At 36.3% G+C, this 16,885-nt stretch overlaps 2 protein-coding genes across 3 annotated transcripts in view; both read right to left on the reverse strand.

The window, feature by feature from the left end:
- fus (epithelial splicing regulatory protein fusilli) overlaps positions 1 to 16,885 on the reverse strand; it is a 178,780-nt gene that overhangs the window by 160,412 nt on the left and 1,483 nt on the right. The gene's annotated exons all lie outside the window — the stretch shown is intronic.
- Positions 5,409 to 6,491, reverse strand: LOC141480794 (uncharacterized). Its single transcript, XM_074171269.1, has 2 exons — positions 6,287 to 6,491; positions 5,409 to 6,222 (listed from the first exon to the last, which is right to left on the reverse strand). Exons 1-2 carry the CDS (start codon positions 6,436 to 6,438, stop codon positions 5,514 to 5,516), a joined length of 861 nt encoding a protein of 286 aa, XP_074027370.1. The 5' UTR covers positions 6,439 to 6,491; the 3' UTR covers positions 5,409 to 5,513.

Below are 16,885 nucleotides of genomic sequence, written 5' to 3' on the forward strand. Positions count from 1 at the left end.
TTGTAGTGATAGATTGTTACTCCAAATATCTGTGGACTGTAGCAGTAAAGATAAAACAGGTAGTACAGTAACTAATGCAATGAAACATGTACTGAAAGAAAAGCCAAATACTCCCCAAACACATACAAAGCGATTCAAGGGAAAGAATTTTTCAATAAAGCTTCTCATCTCTCTGCGAGAATATAATATCAATCATTATTCAACATTTAGCACAAAGAAGGCAGCTATAGCAGAAAGAGTGATTCGTACAATAAAGGCATGGCTCTACAAGAATTTTCGATGAGAGGTCACCACAAATGGCTTGATATTCTTCCAATTATAACTAGTAGATATAATAATAAAGTTCATCGTACAATAGGTATGGCACCCATCAATGTTGATTCAACAACAAAATTAAAATTCAAGGGTATCAATGGAATTGGAGGAAGACAAAGTAAACCCAAATTCCAATTAAATGATATTGTACGTATAAGTAAATACAAACATATTTTTGAAAAGTCTTACACTGCGAATTTTACCACGGAGCTATTCAAGATTGTTAAAATTAATAAAACCATCCCACGACTTATAATCTTGAAGATATGAATGAACAGCGATTAGAGGATGTTTTTACGAAGAAGAGTTATTACGAACCGAGAATCCTGACGTATATCTGATTGAGAAGGTGTTGAAGAGAAGAAAATAAAGTATATGTAAAGTGGTTAGGCCTTCCTAGCGAACAAAATTCTTGGATTGATGAATCAAATATGGTTAAATGTATATAATAGTGACTTTTATGAATAAAGTAATATTAAAGTTCATTATTGTTTTCATTTCAATTATAAGTATGTGAACTGAAAAATATTGCAGCGGTAAACATTGCCCCAGCCATTCGCAATGTTCTGTGTATACCAAACCAAATTAATTGTATACTCCATCCCGCTTATATTTTTCAACTCACGATATTGAAAACACATTATCATTCCCAAAACTAATCGCCGTCACTTTGAAATGCAGTATCCAACTCTTTTGCCAATTATCTCTCACTGATAATGCTGTCTCATAAAGCTTAGTCGACTCCTCAAGCTCAGCCTGAGCTTGCATTCTCGAACGTTGATGGAATTGCTTATCTTTACCAATTTTTGAACGGAGTTCATCAGCATCTTTAGACATTCTAGCCAATTCAACCTTCGCTAATGCAATCTTGGCATCTAATGCTTCAAGAGTTTCATTATTAGCATTAATAGCTCGCTCACTCTTTTCAAGTTCAGCAATAGTCATCTGTGCCTTTACAAGACGGCATTTTGCTTTCCTTTTCATTTCCCCAAACCGATGGAGGGGGCTGAAAGAAGATAGCGGTTCAGCTTTCAAATCACTCTTCATTTCTTTAGGAGTACCTTTTGGCTTCCTCTTCGATCTGTCACTTTTCGTTGCGGGTTTTTTCTGTCGCACAACACTTTTGGATTCTTTCTTTTCTTTAAAGTCAGTGACAATCGATGAAGATGCCTTAGTAACCTTCCTCTTGATTGTTCTAGATTTCTTATCAACACCAAGAGGAAGGGTAGATGAAGAGTGTTTGAGTGAGATAATTGCGAAACGATCGGATTTTCAATAATAATTTGCTCATTTGGTTCTGGCACATCTGCAAAGTTACGAAGTCGTTAATATCAAAATCATTTATCGAATCTTGACTCGATAAATGTAATACTGGAATATTTTCAAAATCAGTCTGATCGATATCAACAAGTGGTGAACCATCTTCAGCAATCAATAGCGGCATAGAGCTCATGATTATTAAGGTCTGAGGAATGATATGTGATAGCAATAGAATGTGGATAGGAAAGGTGATGATGTTACTGAGACCTCACCATTTATAGAAGAAAATAAACTAGCGCATGCGCTCTTTCATCAACTGGCACATGCGCTCTCTCACTAAACTATTCACGCATGTAACAATCTTTGTCATTTAAGAGGAAAACTTTGTGTTGCATGCATGTATTTTTAAATGTTAGAAAATAATACAAATAAATTCAAAAATATATATATTTATTAATAATAGAGGACAATAACGATAATAAAAAATGAAAAATGTTAATATGTCTCTGTGGATGTGGAACGTTCTTTGACTCTATTCCTCAATAGTTGTTGCTCGTGCGTCAAACACCAACATTGAAAAAAATGGATTCTCCTATTGGGGTAGAGTTGACCAACCTTCTCACACAGATCCCAAGTACTTCTACATGCATTGCATACATGATTCCAACAATTCATGGAATATGTATCACAACGCAAACAACGTTGCAGTGGAGTTGGAACGGCAGCACAGATACCACAAATATTTCTACAGATACCTATATTGTTAAATATTATAGGTTCGGAACACTTCAGACACTGTAACTGTGTTGTTGACGATAATCCGATTTTGTTCGCTTCGGTGGATGAGAAGGAGGCGATAGTTGAATCCGCAACACGCAATCACTACACATACCAGTACATGGATTGATTGAATCCTTAGGTCTACTTATTTGACAAAAGTAGCACACAATAGCCCCTGCAATCATCATTGGGTAGACACACACTTTTGGTTTTTCATTCCACTCTTTTGGAAACGGCATTTTACTAATTCGATTAGAAATATAAAGAGATGACTTACAGAAACTCTGAATGCTCTCTCCTATACCTACGATCTCTATTTATACAAATCAACATCATGTGGAAGTATAGTGGGATAACTTCTCCTACTATTCCACTCTAAACGAGTCAAGTGGGAGTCGCATCACCTCCTATATAAGTTGACTTGCAAACCTAGAGTTCATTCATTCACTCTCTACAACTGTGAGCAAACAACAACAAGATGAATTCTGCAAAAATAAATGCTGCATTAAATAGAATAGCTGCTGTTGATGAAAACAATTGGATAGACGAATCAGATGATGAGGATGTCAATGTTCCGCTAGAGGAAGTAATAGTTGAAGCAGAAGATGTTGGAGTCGATGAAGATGAGATAGACGAAGTTGAAAACGAGGCCAACCAAAGCGACGAAGATGATGACGTGATGGAGTTTGAGAGGGTCATGGATGAAGAAGGAGATGATGAAGGGATAGAAGCTGACACAACTGAAGGTGATGGTGCTATGAGGATCGGTATGCGAACACTCAATGTCAGTGAGACACTGGAAGATCCCTTGGATTTGTATTGTGCATTGGATGCATACGTATTGATCAGCACAATAGATGGAGAGAACAAAAAACTATGTTGGTGCTGCTTTCGGTTTTATTCGCATAGAAACAATAATGGAGGGTGGTATGCCCATGTCAACACCCACAACACTGTCTCAATTATGGAAATGGGACAGAATTGGTGTGAAGCTTGCGAGAGGCCACTAACAAACTTCACCCGAGTATCTACATGTATTATATGTAATAATGTCCAACCTGTGGCACAATAACCGTGGACCTACTGGTCAAAAAAAAAACAACAGCCCTTTTCAGGGCTACATTATTCACACAAACAGTAGTTAGTTGTATTAGTATTCATAGATTATGTGACAAATGAATACTTTGATTAATAAAAGTCTAAGTTGGAAATTTGTTAGTCTTTGAATATCTATACATTATATGACAAATAAATTACTACTTTGACTGAAAAGTCGAAATTTGGAATTTGATAGTCATTGAATATCTATGCATATGATGAGTACTACTTTAAATGAAAGTTGAAGTTGGCATTTGTCAATCATTCATATGCATATAATGATGAATACTTTCACATACATATATTTCGTTTGAGATTATAATGTTAACATAATGTTAACAATGGTATGAATCTGTTTCTGTTTGAAAGTATAATGGTAGCTCTGAAAAGAGCTATTTTTTTATTGTTTCAGTCTTTAATTGTAGCCCTGAAAAGGGCTGTTATTTTTTTATTAATCCATGCAATGATATGGACTAACGCTCCTCATCATCAGAAACAATAATTATGGTATCGTCATCTGAATCAGATGATATACTAATGATATCATCCTCATAGTAGTCATCTGAATCAGATGATATACTCATGATGTCGTCGTCGTCATAATCAGCTGAATCAGATGATATACTAATCACATCATCCGCATTATTATCGTCAACAGCATCTATGTCGTCCTGAATACCTTGTTCCACTCGTTCTGCGAAATCATCAGGAAGATCATAGATTCGCTGCAGAAATTGAGCGAAGGTTGTACTCAAATGATCAGACGTTGAATCTATTTCATGTACTTGGATGGGTCCTGTACTCGACATTGTGGAAGAATGATATAGAACTGGGATTGTTGCTATATTTATATTGGAAGAAATGAAATGGAGGGGGTGAAATGTAGAACAGTGTTTGAGATTCGAAAACATCAAGAATGAAACTCTGAGCGATTATTAGGAGAAATTCTAGTGATTATTATGGAAAAAAAACTAATAAGAGGGAGAGGAAGGGAGGAAGACACTGCCCCAGCCTCGCAGTGCCTCGTGTACACAACCAAAAAGTGTGTACTCCGTGGAAGGAAAGGAAAGGAAATGATGGACGAGTAGATGATTATATGTCATCATCGGAATTGAGGACATCATCATCGATTAGGATTGGGGATGGCGGAGGACTATCCTCGATGAGGATAGGGGATGGTGGAGGACGTCTAACGTCAAGCTCGTCATCAGCATCATCACCAGAGTCGTCGTCGTCATCATCGTCGTCGTCGCTACTCATTGGGACAATGTCATCATAAGCAGGGTCCCACCATCCGTCAGGATCTGGATATTCCGAGTCATCCAAGTGTCCTTCGTCACTGCCAGTGACATGCTGAACTTGCATCCTGATGTCGTGATCCGGTATTCGTATGGCGGACTGTGGGGTTCCGTGGTGGAAGAGACAACCTGTACCTGGCTGTTATCCCAGTAATTGAAGTTGTACCCCTGATCCGGGCAGCTATAGGGTTCGGAGGTTGAATCGGGTTCCATCTCGATGCTAGCTGATCAACTGAATGTTTCATCAGATGATTTCTACTTTTATACTTTCGAGAGGGAGTGGGAGAGGAGTGGAACATTGAGTAGGGGTAAATTGTAGTGTGACATAAGACATATTCAATGAGTAGGGGTAAATTGCAAAGTGACATAAGACATATTCAATGAAAGAGATACTTGAATGGATAAAATACAAATGAAATATACTTGTCGATTTCACTATGAAACATGTCTATTTTTTTATTTTTTAAATTTTCTTCACATGAAATTATTTACAAGTGATTAGAGAACACAAAAATTGATGTGAGGTATTTGTCTAGAAGAACTTGGAATTGAAATAAAAAAAATAATAATGATAATAAGAGGAAGTGAAGAAGAAAAATGCTCCAACCATCGCATTGTTCAATGTGTACCAAACCAAAAAACAGTGTACACCTTTATTTCACTTCCTTTTCCTTTATTCAATATAAACTTAACAAATATAAACTTAAAACTACCATAATTAAATACTCCTAACTAACCTAAAACTAATCTTACATTTACACTTCATCTACAAAAAAGAGTGTCCATAACTGTCACTACTTTTTTGTACAGCTCTATCGAAGAGGTCTTTGCTTTACACCTTTCCTGCAGAGATGCATAATTCCGATCTATTTCGGCCATTTCCTTTTGGAGTTCCCTCCGTCGGTTATCCATTTCAGCCATTTGTCGCTTCATGGTAACCAACTCGGCCTCGCTAGATCGGGCAGCTCGTTCTGCTTTCTTGCATCTCTGCAGAAAAACACTCATCTTTTCACTAACCTCTCCGATAGGCTGTGGCACCAACACCTCAGGATCCGCCGGTGTCGCTGGCAGCGGTGGTAGTCGCGTCACCAACGGCGACAATATCACCAACTCCGGAGAAGGACTCCTCGGAATTTCCACTGCTGCTGGTGGTGCTGCTGCTGGTGTGGAGGCCCTCTTACGAGAGGTCGAAAAACTACCTGCATAAGGATTAGTCCTATTGCAAGTAGCTCGGTACTTTGAAATAGGACCAACCTTTGCTGCAGGTCGTTGGCAAACCTTCTTCACAGCCCTGACTTCCTCCTCCTCCTCGAATAAGTCAGGGCTAGAAGATCTGCACCTAACTCGCGAACGCGAAGTGGTTGGCTGGTCAACCGTCACCGCTCTCGAAGATGCTGCCTCCTCCTGGTCAGCGGACACCGGCAGAATAGACGCCACAGCATTATTCACCTCCTGTGTATTGGTTGCCATTCTGAAAAAGAAGAAATAATACAAAGTTAGTTGATATAAAAAAATAACATTCCTAATTTACTTACTCAAATATCAAGTTGGTCGTTGGAACGTACTGCCTTGTTGTGGAGTGGACTGCTCTCGATGAGATGACTTCTCGAACTGAATGTTGTGGAGTGCTCTCCGGAGGGTATCGACTTCGATGCGTGAGCGGTGGGAAAATGGTGGGAGCGCACATGCGCGATGAGGGTAGGGGTGTACATGCGCAAATGTTGGGAGTCGGGGGGCGGGGCTTCGGGGAGGGGAGGGCGGGGGCTTCGGAAAAGGGGCGGGGCTTCGGAAAGGGGCGGGGTATCCGAAAGTTGGTGGCGACGGGGGGGGGGGGGGGGGGGGGGGGGGGGGGGGGGGGGGGGGGGGGCGTGGCCCTAACGGGCCCGCCCACTGCCTGGGCTCCGCCCAGGTGGGTGGGGCCTCCGGCCCCAGGTAGGCGGGACATCTGGAGAGACATCTACGCCCTCTTCGCGCGCGCGTTCGTAACATAATATGCAACCGAACACCTAACCTAACGTATTAACGTATTAACGTAACCTAACCTAGTACGCTAACCTACCGCTATGCAACCGAACACCTAACCTATCGTATGTATTAACGTAACCTAACTAGTACGCTAACCTACGCTATGCAACCGAACACCTAACCTAACCTACCTAACCTAACCTAACCTACCTAACCTAACCTAACCTACAGTAACTATTAACCTAACCTAACGAGGGAATACTAACCTAACACCTAACCTAACGTAAGTATGCAGCTAACCTAACGTAGCTATTAACCTAACCTAACGAGGGAATACATTCACCATGTTGGTTCCATTAATACATCATCAGTTGGTTTTGGTTTTGGTTGTATTATTCTATGATTTGGATTAATGTTCAGTCCTGGATATCCCAGTCCACCTGATGATGATGGCCTGACTTTATAGTTTCTCTCCAAAACTTCTTTATGGTTTTTCTCCAATACTTCAACTCTCTGTTCCAGTACATCATACTTTTTCATTGTAGTCCCTGTTATGTTTGACATAGCATCAAATTTTTTATTTGTAGACGCTGTTATGTCAGACATTTTTATGTCTACATCACTTGTAAGTTTGTCAAATTTACGAGTGAAAGTTATCCGAGCCTCTGCAATTTTATCGTTAAATGCTTGCCGGGCGTCCCGAGCAATATTGCCTATTGTGGATTGTATTGCAGCTTGTAGGGCTAGAAGTATAACTTCCTTTGCTCCATTAATTTCCCCTCAAGATATGATACAGTTACACAATCACTCTTGTCAATTGGTTCACTTGTATTTTTCAATATTTTCCTTTGCATGTCATAATGACCATCTTTTGTTAATTTAAAACCATTCCCAGGAGGACCTCGAATGACATTACCACCCCATTTTCTTTTTCTACCAAACTTATCGATTGTTTTAGACATTGTGCACTCTACGATGATTCTCTTCAAACTGATATTTCTGTCATTTACATTATACTATATATTGCAGTAATTGATTAGGGAAATAGAAATAATACAAATAAAATTTTAATCATTTTATATTCATTACAGTAATACATATACATACATACATAATACATTAATATCACATTACTTCTATCATATATTATTAATTATAAATGGCTACATAAATATCAATATTGAATTTTCCGGTTTTGAAGATATTGAATGATATTTCAATCATTGATCTCGGCAGATAATAAATTAATCAATTGATCCAATGGAGTCTCCTGAGATTGTGATTGTTGAATAATATTACTTATCCAACGAATGTTCTCATTTGGATCGTTTTCATAAAATTCAATATCATTATGACCCCAAGGAAGAGTGTGGGTAGTATTCGGAATGATAAATCGTTTATCGTCGTGATATGATAATGCAACTTTATTTTTTAATTCAGTATACATATCATGTAACACGCTTCTAAATGAATTCATCTTTCTGAATATCATACCACCTTGTTCGACGATTTTTTGATAATCTTCGCATGTCAATTCATTCTTTATTACAGATCGTTTAACCCCTTTGGCTTTCTTAAATTCACCATCAACAGATTTCACATAATATGCTTTAGCACCTGTACCATAAAAACTCATGATTGGATCATTTGGAAATTCATCTTTGAAGTTACCCAAGACTGAACTTGTTACTGGAATATTGAATTGGTTAACTATACTGTAATTGGATGTATCAAATCTACTTATGTTAGTTTTTATGAATTCATAAAAATTTTCTGTGTTTACTTTAAGAATGAGCGAGTCGGTATCTGTGTAAAGTAAAGAGACATTTTCATCAAAGTGTTGTTTGATGCATCCATAGAAAAAGTCATACATGACTGTTTTAGATAATTCTAATATGGAAAATCCCAAATATAATGGTTTATCGTAATGAACCTTCACTCTACCCAATTGAATGGCAACGAAATTATCAGTGAAAATTGAACAATTTTTGAAATTTGGTTTGGCTATGAGAGTGCTGGCACCTATATTTTTCTTTATATTTTCCCAATGTGTAACGAGTCTAACATCAATTCGATTATCTACATTCTCCATTGTCTTTCCATACACCGCATTATTCATTAGTTTATAGAAATCTTTAACAGATTTGTTGTTAGACCTATTACGCATTTCAGTATTAAGATCTATATAGGGTTTCATCCAGCATGATTGTTTGAATTTCAATACTCTATGTGTATTCATTACAATCAATCCATTTTTGACAGCTTGCTGTAGATTCCTATAATGAACAATATATTTTCTTTTATCATTCAAATTTGGAATTAATTTGGGAATTTTCGATTGTGTACGAGGTGGTATTATTTTTTCGACTAAAAATGGAAGGTCAGAATGTTTATCATGCAACTCTTGTGGATAATGAATGTCCACTTCAAATACATACCCATACGGACTATCAGTACTCACATCCATCACATCGAGATTAAGAATTTCATTTGGTGTCAACCATGTAAATTCACTTGTTGGTAGAGGTTGTGACATACTGTGACCGTATAGATTTGTTGCATCTAAATATGTAATGAATGTGGAAGGTTCGTTGGGATTATAATTGGGTAAAAATCTATTATTTGCTATATGTTTCCTCTCGCTACATTGACTAATTCCACCTCGTATACCTTTTTGAAAAAAGTGAATCATATCAATGTCAGTTAGTAATTCCAATTCAACATTAGTGAACTTCAACATGGCATCCCATGATAATCCAGGTGCAGTGTAATATTGTGCCGGATCTAAGTTATATATCTCTAAACTTGTGGTGCGGAAGTTTTCAAAAATATCACATAGTAGCAATACATCCGACTTCAAATACAAATCAGAGTATTCCCCCAAATTCTGACACTCGAATAAATTCCAAACTTTTCTAGCCCTATCATAATCAGTTTCCGATATATGTTCACAATTGAGTGTGTCATAAAACTGATTTTTTGTCGGAAGTAATGGATAATTCAATTTGTCAATGTCATCAACAAAACTATATGGAAATACACCTTTCTGTCTCATCAAATTGAATTTCTCAATTTGTGGGAAATGTTTGTGCATCTCCAAACATTGATCGGAGGTCAAGTTTGCACCCAACTTCTCCAACGAATTAGTCATAAATTTATAACTATCGATAAATCTCATTTTGAGATAATTCTTCCTAACCACACCATCTTTATCGGTATAGCTGTGTGTGAAGAGATGCTTCGTGAAAGATATATATTTCTCTTTAGTTTGCGGGATAACATCAACTTTCTCTTTATTCCTATACAATTCTTTTATGAATAAATGACAATCATAACCACTTAAATTATGAAAAATGATAGGTATGAAGTTTGGTATTTTGAAATTTAAATTACATTTCGAGTGAGCGGCATGTGATCTTTTCTTTCCTGTGACATGACAATGATCTCTTACTTTGACTTCACCATCAGTAAATGCTTTATTACATATACCACAAGTTCTGGCTGCAGCAAACTGTTCTTCTTCTTCGTCAGTTTGTGTATCCATCGGTTTAGGGTTTCTGAGATGATTTTCATGTATCTCTTTCAAATCATCTTCAATGCTACTCACAAATTTCTGAGCTGCATCTACACCCTATATGTAACAAATTTTGACAAATCATCATTATATGAACACTTTATCAAATAAGCAAATGAATATGGGGCATGTTTGAATGTTTTAATCGTGTATGAACTTTCAGGATTTGGCTCATTCACATGAATCGGTTTAAGCACTGATTCAAAATCAGCATACACTACAAATGGCACCCTCATTTGCCTCTCAAAGTTTTCAAACATTAGTTTATTTTCCGCAACCATTCTACCATATTTATTGATCTTTAAATTAGTAGTTGGTGTTGTGGTACTAATGTGATTACAATCATACATATTATGACGTAAAAGCAATCTCTCATCAGAAAAATATATCAAACATCCGTCACAAAAATATTTTTTCTGTCTATGAGCTGATAGTTGATTAGAAACTAATCTTGAAAGATCTTTGATCCAACAATAGTGACCATTACCGGAGTCATCAGTTATAAACAACAAATTGACATGTCTCCGGAGTCTTCTCTGTGAGTATCGCAATGGACCAATCACTTCATACTTCATTTTACCCTTCTCAAATGTACTCTCTAAACCGTAAACATTAATTGAAATATCATTCCTATCTTCGAATATTTCGATACTCTTATTATTAACTTTAACCGGAAAATCCATACCTGTGACATCTAAAACAGTGGAAAAATGTGGATATGACGTAAGTTCGGACACTCGACTATCTGCAGGATATAATGCTGATGTTATAGCCCAAGCAAAACAATATTGATCTTCATTACGAACATTCACAACAGCTTTCTTCCATTGAATACATTGAGGCAGCTTCACATATGAACGTCCTTCCAGTGGACTGTATTTATTAATGTTGACCTCGAGAAACAATATTTTTTCACAAGTCCAACCTGAATATAAAAAAAAAAAATATTACTATTCAATCTTATTGAAATTTTTAAAAAATAAATACCTGAGTCGCGATCCTGGAACTCAGTCGTTTGAGCCACAATTACATCACGGAATCCATCAAAAACAGCATTCAAATCTGAAGATTGGTCCACTATTTTATTTTGGGAATTAAATGACTTCGTGTCCCTCGAATCATCAGTCTGAAGAATATAATTCCAAAAACTTCCATATTCACCTTGATGCTTTTATGGATCCTGATGGCTGATTCCAGTAATTCAATGACCTTCTGCCTAATCTTATTGAAAAATGACATGTAGTCACTGGTTACAATCGAACTCTCCACCCTGTATGTAGCAATGCGGCAATTGAATGCATTCGTTATAATTTGAACACCGTCAGACAATTGAACACATGCATTATTTTTATGACTCATGGTTCTTCGGTGAGAATTCACTTGGCTCATAGGAATTGTCACATTACAACAATTGCACGTATACATAGGTGTTGCATTATCCACTCTCACCCGTTTCACTGCAGGCCCTCCTTGGCAACTCTGGAGCTGATGCCGACGAAGATTATCACTACGAGTGAAAGATTTACCACAGTCACAGGAATACATTTTATATAATAGTTCTCACTAACTCACTTGATGTAAACTGACATAGCCAACACTCGTACGCTTCTTAAATACACTCTGATAGGACCGTCAAGACGTCATAGCCAACCCCACTTCTCAACTACATGCGCCAAGATTACCTCCCAACTGAATGCGATAACAGATGTCGATATACGAGCAAGCAGTGGTCGTTGCGGTCTCGGAGAGGGTAGACGCTAGGCAAACAGTCCTCGGCTGCCGTTGTGTCACCATGGATAGCGGGGCTAGAGCGAACCTTCATCGCTTCAGGAGAGGTGAGGGCAGACCGATGAATACGCATTACTCTGCCACACGTCGTGGAGTGAACATGTCGCTCTCTAGCCGTTGAACGGTTATTGCTGTGACGTCACTCCACTACTAACTTGGTGCCCTAACACCGATGGAGCATTTATTACTTGGAGGATCTTCGAAGTATGCAGACGTATGTTTGTACATAGACAAACAAGCACATGATGAAACCCTGTACCGTGCATTCTCCTACACACACACATAAACACACAAAATCTCATATGAAAAAAAAATCTGAACGATCCATGCACCAGACACTTCAAGGTCACAACGCCTTGACTTCACTGCACAACAAAAAAAACTTCACCAAACAACAACCAATAAAAAAGCAATTAATACGTCATAGTGGTGGGGGGAGGCCGAGAATCAGCTGTAAACAACTACTCTCCATAGTTAAAATGTTTTGTACTTGATTGTAAAAAACAATTCATCCATAATAAATGAATATTATTTTATTGATCCGAAAAACACAGCTATAAGGTATCTTATTCTCTCATTTTGGTCTATAATATAAATCTACCGTGTATTTTGTATCAAAATACTGCAGCTTCTCCAAGTAAATCGCAATCGCCCATGATATCAATAATATATTTCAATAAAAAAAAACTCCACCTCAAACTACAGTGTTTTTGGAAAAAGATGCTGTGGTTGGCAATATAGCTGTTATAACAGTAAGTTCATCTTGATGCGTATGACATGTTTGAAAATGTATGTGTTTGAAATGTATTTTTCCTTAGACAGCTGTCGTTTCCTCAGAAGTCGGTAATTGTGCGAACCCAGGATTAACGAGGTCTTACAACTGAACGTGCCAATCAAGCTACCGTCTGACCGTATTAACGGATAGTATGAGGTGAAATTCGAAATAAATGAATTTTAGTGTGAATGCGATTAACGAAGTAATCTCGAAAATTATACTGTCTGCTCAAAAACCTATATAAATAAACAGTAATAAACGATAGCAAAGAAACAACTTCACGGTTTGTCACCCTCTGGAAATATCACTTGAATATAAATGTTTTTTCATATCAACAAATTTTCATTTTAACAAATCAAATAAGTAACCTTGACGCCATGAAGATTTCATAAATCTGACGCTTGACAAAAACTGCCAAAACACTTTTTTAATTGCATGCAATTACAGTGTTTGATGGTTTTCCTGATAATTTAGTCAATAATGAATACCAGTTTTTTCATGGTTTTATTAATTGATAACAAAAATCATAATATTGCCGGCTAGTTTCGAGGAGGTGAAACCTCGAAAAATTATAGAGTTCCCATTATAAATAAAAGTTGATTTGTGAAAACATTTGAAGCCGACCAAAATCATAATGAAAATACCCATAAAAGTGTTGATATATTCAAAAAATCTTAGAAGTTAAAGTACGGTCTTTCGGGATTCAAATTATGTAAACAGAAAATGGAAACTCATGAAAATAACATCAACAACTGTAAAGAGAAAAAATGTCCACTGATAAGGATCTTGTTGTGTTCAAAAAATGGTAGCACATCAAACGCTAAACAACTAAATGTGAAAAATTAAAAATAATGAAATACTTTCAGAATGTGAAGCACAAAAAACTATAACGATTTGTAAAAGACAAATAATCTATTATCACCATCGCAATGTGGTTTTAGGCAGGGTTTTAGCACGGCTACAGCTCTTGCTACTGTTACACAAGATTAGCACTCTGGTACTACTAGATTTTTCGAAAGCATTCGATACCATCAATCACGAGCTGATTTGCATGAAACTCAAATATTATGGTTTTGATAGTGCTGCCTTATTTCTCATCTGGTCTTATTTACTTGGTCGATCTCAAAAAGTTGTTGTTGATGGTCATCACTCCTTACCTCTTGATATTCTATCAGAAGTACCACAGGGTTCCATTTTGGGACCTTTGTTGTTTATCATTTATACTACTGACATTATCTCGTCCATCAAGAAATGTAAAATACAGGCGTATGCTGATGACATACAATTATACATGCACTTTAAAATCGATGAGTGTACTGAGGCACAAAATCTCTTCAACACTGATCTTGATTTGATCAATGGGCTATCAAGTGAACATGATTTGAAACTTAATCCTAAAAAAAAAAATGATGATGCACTTTGGATCGCAGAAGAATCGTAAATTTGCAGAAAACAATTTCCGTTTAGAACTAGGTTATACTATCTTGACTCCTGTCAATACAGCTAAAAACTTAGGGGTTCAGCTTGACACTGATCTTAGATTTACTAGTCATGTTAAAAATTTAATGAAAAAAGCTTATATGTCATTGAAACTGTTATACTGTAATCGTTTTATTTTGAGCCAACCTCTAAAAAGAATGCTCTGTGATAGTTTGGTGCTAAGCCATTTCAACTACTGTGACTTCATATATGGGCCATACTTGTATGATTCAGATAAAAAAAGAATACAAAAAGTGCAAAATTCTTGTTGCCGCCTAATTTATGGACTTCGTAAGTATGATTCAATTTCTGAAGCCTTTAAAAACTCCCGCTGGCTCAATATGAAAAACCGTATGATTCATCATTTGGGTTGTTTTGTCCATAAATTGATCACCCTTCCCCATTCTCCTCTTTCAATACAAAAACTAATTCTGCGTGAAAATATTCACTCAAGAAACATCAGACATAAAAACAAATTAACTATGCCACAACATCGCACTGCACAGTTCCAGAGATCATTTCTTTTTGGTGCTGTAAAACTCTATAATTCATTGCCTGAGCAATTGAAGAGATTCAATATCAGGAAATTCAAATACAAATATAAAAATTATATCTATGATAGTCAGTAATGTCAACTTTTACTTTTTAGACAACAGATCAATTCAATTAAATTATTTATCAACTATCTTTAGAAGGTAATCATAAATTATTATTTTATTTACGGTTCTCATTTCGTGGTACCATCACTGTTAATTGCTTTTATTTTTGAATGTTTGCGTGCATTATGGAGTGGTGCTTGTTGGTTGAGTTAGAGTAGCTTTGAGCTAGACTTCGCCAAGGAGTACCAGAATCTCCTGTAAACTATTTTCATTTTCAAATATATCTTTGTATTGTTTTTTTTTGTATTATCAATAAAGCCGATTTATTATTATTATTATTAACTAACCGGTTAGGTTAGGGTAGGTCGAAAGTGAGTGGGTCTATTCGACTCTCCACTGCAACCCGCAAGGGTTTATTGTGGTTCACACCTATTTACACTCGACCAAATGAACCCAGCTTCTTAACGAAGCCGATTAGTTTGTAAGATGAGTGGTCTTTCAGGTCAGATGGTAAGAGTATGGCTCTGCCGAACTCTAAAAACCTGATTCGGTCCCCAGCGGGGCAGTCATAAAGTATATGCTCTGCTGTTTCATCGTAAATGAGTTAGTCGGATAGTCAAGATGCAAGATATCCACCTTGATACCCGCGACAACCTTCCCATGACTTCCTAACTGACAGGACTTTGGATTGTCAATTTCCCTATTGTACATAGATATTGAATAATATGATATATAGAATTGACCCATCCTTGATGGAAATGGAATGAAACCTCACATCAAATTCTGTTTTTTGAATAGATATTGAATAACTTAATAACCACACAAATCATATATTACTATAAACATTTTTCGAGCGCCTTAAGGCAAGCTTCATTTTCAAAAAAAGAACGACCCCCTGAGCCATACATCACTATTCATGGTATATTTTCAAAAAATCTTGTATAAATGTGTATAAATTCATATGTAACAATAATATATACATTCGAAAATGTATTCAAAGATCGCCGATATTATCTAATATTTTCTAATTTTTACTATTTAGACTAGACGCAATATATAAAACAAGAAATGGGATGAGGATGTTAATAAATTACACTTCATGTCGACTGGCACCTGGACTAAAGGCAAATTGATCACTTCACTTTCTTCATGAATTTTTTCCTTTGGAAATATTAAATATTTAAAAAGAACCAAAACGATCATGAGTGTTTGAAAGTGGTACAAGAAGTTTCACCAAAGAATACGAACGATAGTTGAATTTCAGAAACTTCATGTAAACTATTTCCATACCGAATAGTCTTTCTTGTGAAGGAAAACAGAGTTGTTTGGATATTGTAACTGTCCACAAACGGAACTGTCTTATTCACCCTAAAAAGTTACTGCAAGCACCAAAGTGAAGAAAACTGCAGTAACGTTAGTTACAAATACAAGTGGTATAATATGGATGATCTCCTACGACGTATATCCATCAATTAAGTGAAGAAAACTTATGACGCCATCTTATTTCGATTGGGGAATTTTAGATTTGGATTTTTCGATGAAATATTCAGCCCTTTTTTGGTAAGCTAAATTAATACCAATACGTAAATAGACGATTGTTAAAATTGAAATGTTATAAATAAGGGTTGTATAAGATCATAATAATGTTCGTTCTAATGTCACCATACCACAAATAAATCTATCACCATTGAAATAATAACAGATTTAGTTCAAATACCTTTTTTGATTCGTAATATCAATTAGATATATAATCAAAATTTGGAAGATGTTTGCTATTTCTCCAACCTTTTCTATACCTAAGTAATGCTCTTCCTTACATTTATAATCAGATATTCATTATGAAAATAGATAGAACCCATATTATTGAAAAAACATATTAACGAACACATTGATCTATAAAAATTAATCAAAATTATATCCTGAAACTACAAGAAAAAAACAACTCTATGTAAGT

The sequence above is a fragment of the Leptinotarsa decemlineata genome, unplaced genomic scaffold (assembly GCF_025532065.1).
Source record: "Leptinotarsa decemlineata unplaced genomic scaffold, Ldec_3_MD MMD2_tig00000010_RagTag_RagTag, whole genome shotgun sequence".
NCBI classification, from domain to species: Eukaryota; Metazoa; Arthropoda; class Insecta; order Coleoptera; family Chrysomelidae; genus Leptinotarsa; species Leptinotarsa decemlineata.

Bases quoted from the DNA above. Each gene is read 5' to 3' on its own strand.
- LOC141480794 (XM_074171269.1), bottom strand. From the start codon at position 6,438: ATGTGCGCTCCCACCATTTTCCCACCGCTCACGCATCGAAGTCGATAC. The intron at 6,223-6,286 runs GTAAGTAAATTA...CTTCTTTTTCAG, and splicing joins ACGACCAACTTGATATTTGA to AATGGCAACCAATACACAGG.